This window comes from Elaeis guineensis, chromosome 2 (assembly GCF_000442705.2).
Source record: "Elaeis guineensis isolate ETL-2024a chromosome 2, EG11, whole genome shotgun sequence".
Classification (NCBI taxonomy): domain Eukaryota; kingdom Viridiplantae; phylum Streptophyta; class Magnoliopsida; order Arecales; family Arecaceae; genus Elaeis; species Elaeis guineensis.
In genome coordinates, this window is record NC_025994.2 from 9167297 (window position 1) to 9177474 (window position 10178).

General features: G+C 37.0%; 1 protein-coding gene and 1 non-coding gene across 3 annotated transcripts; one reads left to right on the forward strand and one right to left on the reverse strand.

The window, feature by feature from the left end:
- The first annotated feature begins 4521 nt into the window (after positions 1 to 4521).
- On the forward strand, positions 4522 to 8732 carry LOC105060920 (uncharacterized). 2 transcript variants are annotated; one of them, XM_010944802.4, is made up of 4 exons: positions 4522 to 4677; positions 7838 to 7927; positions 8008 to 8129; positions 8243 to 8732. In XM_010944802.4, the coding sequence occupies exons 2-4, from the start codon at positions 7849 to 7851 to the stop codon at positions 8480 to 8482; spliced, it is 441 nt and encodes a 146-aa protein (XP_010943104.1). In that variant the 5' UTR covers positions 4522 to 4677; positions 7838 to 7848; the 3' UTR covers positions 8483 to 8732. The 2 variants fall into 2 exon arrangements, with proteins under 2 accessions (XP_010943104.1, XP_010943114.1); XM_010944812.4 differs by lacking the exon at positions 4522 to 4677 and adding an exon at positions 5292 to 5375.
- A 478-nt stretch (positions 8733 to 9210) lies between these two features.
- On the reverse strand, positions 9211 to 9283 carry TRNAR-CCU (transfer RNA arginine (anticodon CCU)). The gene has a single exon. It is a non-coding gene; the product is annotated as a tRNA-Arg (tRNA).
- Positions 9284 to 10178: the final 895 nt, after the last annotated feature.

The window sequence follows — 10178 nt, forward strand, 5'->3', positions numbered from 1 at the left end:
CGATGATTCCAGGCATTCTCGGTCGCGATCCAAGGGTCCTGGGTGGTTTCATGGGTACTGTAGGATACTATATCCTATTCCACCACATTTTTAAGGCTATAAAATGCCTGTTCACACAACAGAAGGTGCTGTGGTGGTTGGTGCGGCTTTGATCTGTGAAGAACTCGAGAACAGAGATGCGAGACGTCAAGAGGAGCAGGAGCAGAGTTTTTGGATAGCAGACAACAGTCGCTTCATTAGTTCCAGAAGGTCTTCCTAGAGAGAGAGTTTTTATGAGAGAGAACTTCCTGTGAGGAAAAGATTGGGTGTACGAGTGTTGAGAGTGTGATCTTCTCTTGTAATATTTCTCTTTTCTCATAGTGAAGTTTGTATGCCCCGTGGAGGCAAGTCCTTTTTTTATTGATCCATATATTTAATTGTTTCTATTTTTTTTCTTCTTTCTTCCTGCTGCGATGCGCGGTATCGAAAAGATCTTGAGAGATAGTGTCCTGGCCAGACATCCACCAACACAGCAAACATAGGGAGTTCAAAATAAAGATGAAAGTGGAGGAAGAAAGTATGGAGAGAGAAAAGAAGTTTGCTAGAAGATAAAACGAGGTTGACTTAAAGAATGGGATTACTACAAGTAGCAATGGAGCTTATTTTTTTCTGAGACAATTGATAGAAAATATAAATAACAATGAAAAGTCCGCATACAGTCTCCATTGACTTGAAGAAAGCTTGTGAGAGGGTACCAAGAAAAGTAATTTGGTCTGCTTTAGGATGGAACGGTTTATATAAATGTTATGTTAAAATAATTGAAGATATGCATGTTGGGGTATTGATAAGTATTATGAGTTGCTGTGATACAACAAATCGACTTTCAGTTACCAAGGTGTATGTCATTGTGAACAATGTAGTGCTAATTGATGAAAAGAGAACTAGATTAGATGTTAGATTGGACTTAAGGAGAAAAACTTTAAGGATAAGAGCTTAAAGGTTAGTAGAGCAAATGCAGGGTATATGGTATGTAAATCTAGTAAGAATACAAATGAGAATATGATCAATATTACTTAAGATTGATGACCAAGAGATACCACAAAATGCCCTAATTCATTAAGTAGATCTAGAATACAAAACAAATATACATTCCTTGGAGATTCCAGGAAAAAAATTATAGAACAACAATAAGATCTGACATATGGTACAACTTAAGTGCCATGCAATGAAAAAAGGAATTTTTTTGTGCATACCCTTCCCAATGTTAAAATTTATGTGAATACCCTCTTAAAATTGATATTTATATGTATATCCATATAAAACACTTATTTTGCATGTATATCCTTTTTTTTTTCTTTTTCTGTATATATACTCATACCATCTAATGCCATCAAGAAATTAGCGATTTAAATTGAAATGACTAAAATTTCCTTAATAGACAAACATGTAAAAAGAAATATTTATAATGATGTATATGCAAATAGTAAGTTTATAAGAATATTCACATAATTTAATATATCTAGGAGGGTATACAAGCAAAAGAATTAAATCTATCTTTATCTATTTCAACTCGTTATAACGTTCAGATTAGCACAGTAATTGCTCATCAATATTCTAGAATGAAAATATCGTTAGGAAAATGATCGATTCGGTGATTGGATAATAAAAAAAGATTCATATTAGGAAGAAAGAAAGTTCAAGTGGTCGGATGAGTTTACAGTGAGATCCATTAACTTATTACCCACTTTTGAAGTAAAAATATAATTTTAATTTTAATTAATTTTTAATTTAGATAAATATAATTTTGCCTAATGACATCAACTAAATGGCTATGTCAAATATATTTATACAAAAATAATATTTTATGAGGGTATGTACGTAAATCTCAATTTTGGAAGGATATTCACAGAAGGGTATTCATATAAAAAATCTAAGGATTTTTTTTTGTATGTATACCATCCTAAACATATGAAATTATATGAATACTTACAAAATTACTATTTATATGTATACCCTTATAAATATTTTTTTCTGTATGTATACCCATTAAGGGTATTTTAGTCATTTTAATTTTAAACTGCTAATTTCTTAATGGTATCAGATGGTATAAATAAATATGCAAAAAAAGAAATAGAATGGTATTCACACAAAATATATATTTTATGAGGCTATATGCATAAATATTAATTTTGGAGGGGTATTCATATAAATTTTAATGTTTAGGAGGGTATATACACAAAAAATACATAAAAAAAGTATATAAAAATATTTTGAATATACCAAATATTAGAATGTTAAGATGAATGTATGGTAAAACTTGAAAGGATAAATAAAAAATAAATTTATTAGAGGAACCATAGGAGTTGCATAAATTAAGGACTAAGTAATGAAAATTAATTAAGTTGGTGTGGACTTGTACAACAAAGATCTAAGAAGGCTCAAGTAAGGAGAGGTACTTTGGTAAGAAAAGGAAAAGAAGACCTAAGATAACATGAATAAAAGTTGTCAACAAGGACATGATGGAACTTGGAATAATATCAAAAATGGTTCTAAATAGAAATACTTGGTGAATGAGGATCTATAAATTACTTCAAATAGTTGGATGATAGGCTTGATGATTATGACTATGATTAAGTAACAACTCAAGTTTTTTGAGCATGATAAAATTACGTCTTATTTTTTGTAATTGTGAAAGAAAAATGCCGTATGAATGTTGAATAATAAATTTTGTTCAAAGAAGGAAAATCTCCCCAAATCAATAAGTTTTCTCGGGTCCCCTTGCTACAAGATGTGCATCTTTTGCTAGTTTGTGGACTTGGAAAAAAGTATTTAGGTTTCCTTTGGAATGTTAAAAATTGAAGGGATAATGGATGGTATTACAGATGGTGTTTGAAAAGCCATGTTGGTGGGGAGATGGAGATTAGTGAGTCTCAAGTGTGATATATTGGGGGTTCTCGATTGCTTTAAGAGTAATGACACATTGATTGAGTTTAGGTGGTGAAATGAAATGATAGGTTTTGGCGCTCATAGTTTTTAAGGGTCTCTTAAAGAAGGTTGTTGCTGTTGGTTTCGACTGAAGTCAAAAGGTGAGCAACCGGGTCTTACACAAGGATGCTGGAGTGACCTGCAAAATAAAGTCCGGACTGGTGGTTTTACTCCGATGAGGATCCTCCGATGCTCAAATCAGGAATCAAAGAACAACAGAAGCCATAAGTGATTTTATGAGATGTATTATCTATCTAGATTCTCGGGACTTTGGTTATTTATAGAGAATATGGTTGAACAATCGTGGGAATGTGCAACTCCAAAGTTGGTGGGCTATTGAACGTGCCATTGTGGGTGAGATATTCTAGTCCTTATTTGCTCTCGCGGGATTATGGAGAGTTAGTTACCTCTGAGTTTATCCACTTAGGGTGGACAGCTACTGCATGTGCCAGAAAACTGGCTGACCAAAGTAATCGAGAAAGCTTTCGTGCCAGATGGACCGCACATCAGACTGGATACAAATAGTTCAGCTCCTTGTACTTAAGCTCGGTGTTTGGATCGGCAACCATGAAGATAGCTCACCGATCTGAGATATCCATGATAGCACACTGATCCAAGATATCCACGGTACCATCGTAACAAAGATAATTGATAGAATGGGGTACCATAGTGGATCCTTGAGCAGTTGGAACATCTTCAATCATATGTATATGTTCTCGTTTCCACTTCCCTCAATACTAGCTGAAGTCATACTAATATAATGCCAGAAAGCGTTGCATCAGTGAGACACCGCATCTAATATCTTTTACACCGCCCAAGTCTTCCCTGTGAATGCCAAAGAGAAAGACGCTGGATTTCAGGAATAGCCTAAGAAAATATCCAGCCAAACCCAACTAAAGTCTTAGTTGACCCAAAGTCGATCAATGGGACTTTAAAAATATTCGGCAGAAACTATGGCCTTTAATGTAAGATGCTGGTTAAAAAACAAATCTGATCATAGCCTGTCATCTAATCCCAATTCATCCAAGATGTCACTGAATCCTCATCATCCGTCTCCTCCAGCTCCCTTACCTATGTCCATTCACTCAAATTCAAATGAAAGAAAGGCACATCAGAAAAAAAACAAGAGTGCCCATCCCTATAGAACCAGTTCACGACCATACAAGAGATCTCCATAGAGAGCTAGTAATCATTAAGCAAGAATGTAGAGATGGGAGGCCAAGCGAAGAACTAATTAGGATTTGCGCTTTAGCTTTCCCAAAGGTGGGCAATCCCCATAACTCGGAAGACTAAAGACCAAGTCCATAGGGTCAGTGCTTTCATTGACTCCGGTTCTGACCCGAATTGTTTGCAGGAAAACATTGTCCCTCCAAGATACTGGGTAGAGGTGGCCATCGGACGAATATTTTTGAGTATCTGACCCGTCCTACATTAGAATTTAGGATCCGTTTAACATATCTTATAGGATCTGGGATGGATCTGGATTCAAAATTAAAATCCGAATGAGTTTGGGACGGATTTGAGATTTTCCCTCGGATATCCCCCATCCTAACCCGCTTATACGTCAACACCACTATAAAACCCTAGCCAACGTTTAAGCTTCCCTATTCGGCCGCTCCAGCCTCCCACCCGGACCGAAAAAACGGAGGGAAAACCGGGGGGAAAACAAAGGAAAAATCAAGGAAAACTAGAAAAAGCGGAAAAAATCGAAAGGTATGACCTTTTCACATGGATTTATCAATGTTTTTTATTTTCTTTTTTTTTTTCCCATTTCATTCTCTTTCTTCGGAGATCCGTGGGAAAGGAGAGCACCTGAGGGAGATGGGAGGGGTTTCTTAGGCTCCCGTTGAGGTTTTTCTCTCTAGCATATGGGATTTTGTGGGAGTTGTGGTGGTGTGAGTTGGTCCCTTTAGGTTTTGAGAGCTTAATCTTGGTAGAAGCATGATAGTTTGTGTGATTTGGGGGATTTTGGTTCGAAAGGCTCCAAGCCTCCCACCCGATTGAGAGTCCTGAGGATGGAAAAAAACAGAGTAAAAATCGGAAAAAACAAAGAGAAAAGTCACGGAAAAAAAATTCCACATAGATTCATCATGTTTTTGTTTTTTTTTTTTCGTTCGCATCCTTTTCTTTTCATTTCATTCTCTCGGGTGGGACGGGCTTGCGATTTTTGGTTAGCTCTGTAATGGGTTCGGGTGGTTAGATTTTAAACGGGTTCGGATATGGGTAGGGCAAAATTTGCGAGTACCCAATCCGTTTCCATTCGCAATTTAAACTCTTCGTACCAACGTATTACCTTTGCCATCGTTCAAGCTTCCCTATTCGGCCGCTCCAACGCTCCATCGATCGAGACTCCTAAACCAGAGGAAAAACGGGGGAAAATGTGGGAAAAATAAGACGGAAAAAATTAACAGGTAAGACCTTTTCCCACATAGATTGATCATTTTTTTTTTTTCGATTCTTTTTCTTTTCATTTCGTTAAAAAGGGGTTCTTTAGGTTCCATTTAGGGTTTTTTCTCATGGATATGGGATTCTGCGGGTGTCGTGAGAACTTAGTCTTGGTACAAGCATCATGAGATTTTGTAGGGTTTAGGAATTTTTGATCGGAAAGATTTTTTTTAGCTACAAAAATTTTCAATTTATGGAGTTGTGTTCTATGATAATATGAATATGAATGGTGTTTAATCGGGCGGGTTCGGGTACCGGTGGGTACATCAATTTTAAATGGGACGGGTTTGGGATTTTAAACGGATTCGGGTAGGGCAAAGGACCATCCCTAAATATTACTGGGTCAAATATTCAGAAAAAGCAAATGCAGTGAATGGGGCACCTATCTGTATGGTATGGTATGCCCGATATGAGACGGTAAGGCAAACTTTATATCTTGCCTTTAGATGATTGTCTCTGTGGCCTGATAACAGACTTTGGAGCTTTATCTATTCTAGAACCGTTTTGATTAAAGAATATTTTGTCTATTACCTGATATTTTCAAAATGTAGCATCTCAAATACTTTATTTGCTAACCAAACCAATGACTACCTGGTGTGGCTAGGAACTTTGGGACCACCAAAGCGATTAAGATAGTAGTGACAGCCTAAGATGCAAAAGCCAAAGTTATTAGAAAAGTTACCAAGAAAAAGATGTTGGGGCTACGAGGATTACTGGCCTTGGTGATCTATAGGTAAAAGGGATATAATTTTATAAATGTTCTGGTCCATTCAGTTCAAGGCGTACTTGGCAGATACCTGAATGGTTTTTATTTGATCTTTGTGTTAGGAAAAACTATTGCTGTTGAATTGCGGGATAATAATTATGTTGTAGCATGCAACAGATGCATATGTTTATAGAATCTTAGTTTGGTAACCAATAAAAAATAATGTTTTCTTCCATTTGCTTTACGTTGTGTGGAGGAAATAGAAAAATGAAATGCTTCTTTGGCCTCCTTGAGTCTACTCGATGTGTTATGAAGTTATGTTTGAAATTTATCATTTGGTGAAGTGCCAGAAATTAGATGGTTGAGTGGCTTAAAGAATTGATTCCTGGCTTCAACCCTTAAAACATGTCATCCTTAGAGACTGAATGACAAACAGTTGAGGATTAATTTGATTTCCGACTTAGTGTTGTCATCTTCAGTTTGTATCTTCCTCTAGGAAATTGTGTTGAAATTGGATTCTGATGTTGCTCTTATATGATATGGGAGTTCGTGGATAAAATTAATGTAGATGTTTTTACAACTTGTTCCGAAGTATGTTGGGGTGAGATACTTCTTGATTGTTGGTGATCGTAGGTGAATTTCTCAATGCGTTCTGTTGGTCAGAAATAGTAAGTCATTTTTGCGGACCAGAAGTATGATTATGACCAGAAAATTCACACTCTTGTATCCTTAAAGCATAAACAGCATGATGATCTTGCTGGTCAATCGGCTAACTTAGGGCTTCTTCATGTAGCAAGTTGATCTATATTGCAGTTTTATTCCAATAATATTATTAGACTTGAAAGTTGTGTGTACAGTGTCTCCAATCACTGGATGTTTTCGTCTTACAATCTAAAGAATGAATGGAAGTAGACAGATTTTGTGTGGACATGGTTCGCATGTTAGTGGGAAACTGAATCAAATGTTTTTATGCTTGATTTATATGATCCAGATCTAGTTTTTTTCGGATGAATCTACAAAAAGTATTGTGGACCATGAGAGCAGGTTCTGTGAAGGCCCAAGTAACTTCTTCCATTCTCAATATAGCTTTAGGTACATGATGCCAGCAAACATTTAGAAAAATCTACACCTGCTGCTTGGAGCCAGGTTTCTCAGTCCTCCTTTGTACTTGCAACTTAGTCATATGGGTCTGAATCTTTCACGAAAATCGAGTTTGTTTTAATTCTTTCCTACAATTTATGTCCAGGTTCCATAGTTCTCTCATTTCAAACAGCTCGAAACCAATCTGAGCACCTATTTTTCCACACCATTTTTGAGCCCATATACTTTCAGTGATCTGGATCTTTTATATTGGTGTAACGTTGTGGAGGCATGGATATGGAACTGATAGTTTTTCATATAAAGTACAAAATTTGATCATAACGGGGTCAGGGATAGTGGCTTGACTTGGCTTGCATTCTCAGCAGAATTGGTTCTTCTAACTATTATTAATTAGAACTAAATGCAAACTAGGTCAAATCTGGTTGAGATCAAATTAACAAGGAATTACTATATTCTGTCCAAGCAACTGATGTATGGTGAAAACTTCAACCGAGCTAGTTTGCCCTATTCTAAGCCATTTGTCCTTGTGTTCACTGTTTTCCATGCATCCAACAGCGAGCAGATTTTTGCAGTCAATTCTCCTGACCTGTTTATAAAACTTTGTTCTGGTGGCTCTTTCAGGAGCAGATACAATGTCTCTCTCAACAATATTCAGACGAGTGGGTCTCAAAGATCTTGTTTCAAATGCTCCTGTCTACAGTGGTGCCCGTGGTAATGGTCTCACTTTATCCTGTCAGAGGTGTAAACCTTCTGTTTTTGAATTAGTGGCTAAAATATGCACTTGCTTTCAGAGGCATCCGGAGGACTGAACTTGATTTTCAGGCGATGGGCCACGAAAAAAAGTGCAGGATCCACAAAAAATGGTCGTGACTCTAAACCCAAGAACCTAGGTGTGAAGAAATTCGGCGGAGAGGTATGAGAAATTGGACTGCTGCTTGGTTATTATGTAGTACATTTGATTTGATCAACTTTTTCTTTTTAATTTAAAGTTTTTCTCATTCATACGCCGTTTTGTTTGTTCTGTAGAGAGTGATTCCTGGGAACATCATTGTTCGCCAACGGGGTACTCGATTCCACCCTGGGGATTATGTTGGGATGGGAAAGGATCACACTTTATATGCCCTGAAAGAAGGAAATGTGCGGTTTGAACGCCACAAGCTGAGCGGCCGCAAGTGGGTGCATGTTGATCCTAAGGATGGTCATGTTCTTCACCCCATCTATGCAGATGCTGCTACTATACCGGATGCTGAGAGCCTGTTATGCTAGTTATAAGCATTCAACCTGGGTGTAAGTTGATAGGAGCCTGAACAACAGAACTTAAAATATTTTCTTCTGTATGCTTGTAATAACCGAGCTTTGAAACACTTTGGACTTCATTTTCAACAATCATAACAGATAAAAGTGGGTGTCAATGATCCAAACTGGAAAGTCATGCTGTAAGTGCTTGGAAGCTTGATTGTGATATTGTAGCATGATGATTTTGCTTCAATGCTAGAAACTGCAAAACATTATGTAAGATACAGTTGAAGGCAAGGTCTACATTGAATTACTGGACATATAAAGAAAAGTTGATTGAAGTTCTGGTTTAAACCCAAAAGATGGCATTCTGACTGCAATTTTTAATAATAGAAAAAGAAACTTGTTAAAAATCTCATAAGCTTAGGAGAATCTGTTGGTGCTTGATATTTAGATGGTGCTGCTATAGTTCTTATACAAATATTAAGCTGGTCCTTCATCCTCACCCGGTTGCAACATACCAAGGATACAAGATCACCTGCCAACTGTGAGATCCAACAGAAGGTGTATAATCTTTTTTCTCTTTGGTATTAAATTGGTTCTTTTGTAGTTGTTGTTGACTAAATTTCGATCCAGGCTACAATTGTGATTTTTTTTGCAATGGAATTCATTATTTAAAAGCAAAGGGACCTAGTGATGTAGATTTTGCTTAGGCGTAGCAGTAATGGAATTCAATATTTAAAAAGCAAAGAAAACTTCGCGCCAGGTAGGGGTCGAACCTACGACTTTCTGCTTAGGAAACAGACGCTCTATCCACTGAGCTACGGGCGCACTTGTCGCATTAAGGAAAATGTGGCAAAGCAACAGTCATTTCGTTGGCCGATACCCGTCTCATGGTCATTCGTGACTTTGCGTTAGCTCTAACCCAGAAAAATAAGTAATTCGCATAGGGGCTTGTTAACCTTTCCACTCTTTTTTTCCTCGTTTCAGCTACTACAGCCAATCTACACAAGGCATTCTAGAGTTAAATTGACAATTTACAAGCTTCAAAAGAAACAATTGGCACTCGAATTTTCATGTGAGTGCAGTGCCTCAAACAAGGAAGAACCATGCAGACAGCAGAAGTTCGAGCAGTGTCGATATAGAGAGCTTGTGTAGAAAAATAGTTCATAAAAAACAGGTGCTTGTATGCATTAGATAATAATTAAGCTGATTAACTTCAGGATGATCATGGGGCCATGATCAATTGTTCAAGGAGAAGCTTCCAAAACTCCAGCAGATATGAGCATCTAAAACAGGAGAACATGCTTCTGATCACCGAAATCCGGAGAATGGACCAGAATCAAATGCCCTTCAGAATCTGAAACAAGTTTTAAAAGGAAAAGTCTGGGTGCAATGTGAAAAACAACGATGAACCATATCAAGAGTAACAAATTAAAATATGACGACCAGACAGTTATAAGCTCTTTGGTGCCCTTCCTGACTAAACTCAAAGATAAAAAAGAAGAAAAAAAGTATGCTACTGGATCAACTAATATCAACATATGTGCCACCAGATTCAAACCTTTTTCGTTTCTCAACGTCAGCCTGTAACCTTTGAGTTTATCCTATTCTCCACCAGAATCTCGTGCCTTGGAACTATATTCTTCCATCAAGTGCATAACTAAAAAACCTGCAGGGTTGCACACCATTAAAATGTTAAATTCAGATGAAAGTACAATCAACA

What these genes read in the sequence shown, in the direction of transcription:
- LOC105060920 (XM_010944802.4), top strand. Translation starts at nt 7,849, where the DNA reads ATGTCTCTCTCAACAATATTCAGACGAGTGGGTCTCAAAGATCTTGTT. An exon ending in TGTCTACAGTGGTGCCCGTG is followed by an intron (nt 7,928 to 8,007) that starts GTAATGGTCTCA and finishes ACTTGCTTTCAG; the next exon opens with AGGCATCCGGAGGACTGAAC. An exon ending in TGAAGAAATTCGGCGGAGAG is followed by an intron (nt 8,130 to 8,242) that starts GTATGAGAAATT and finishes TTTGTTCTGTAG; the next exon opens with AGAGTGATTCCTGGGAACAT.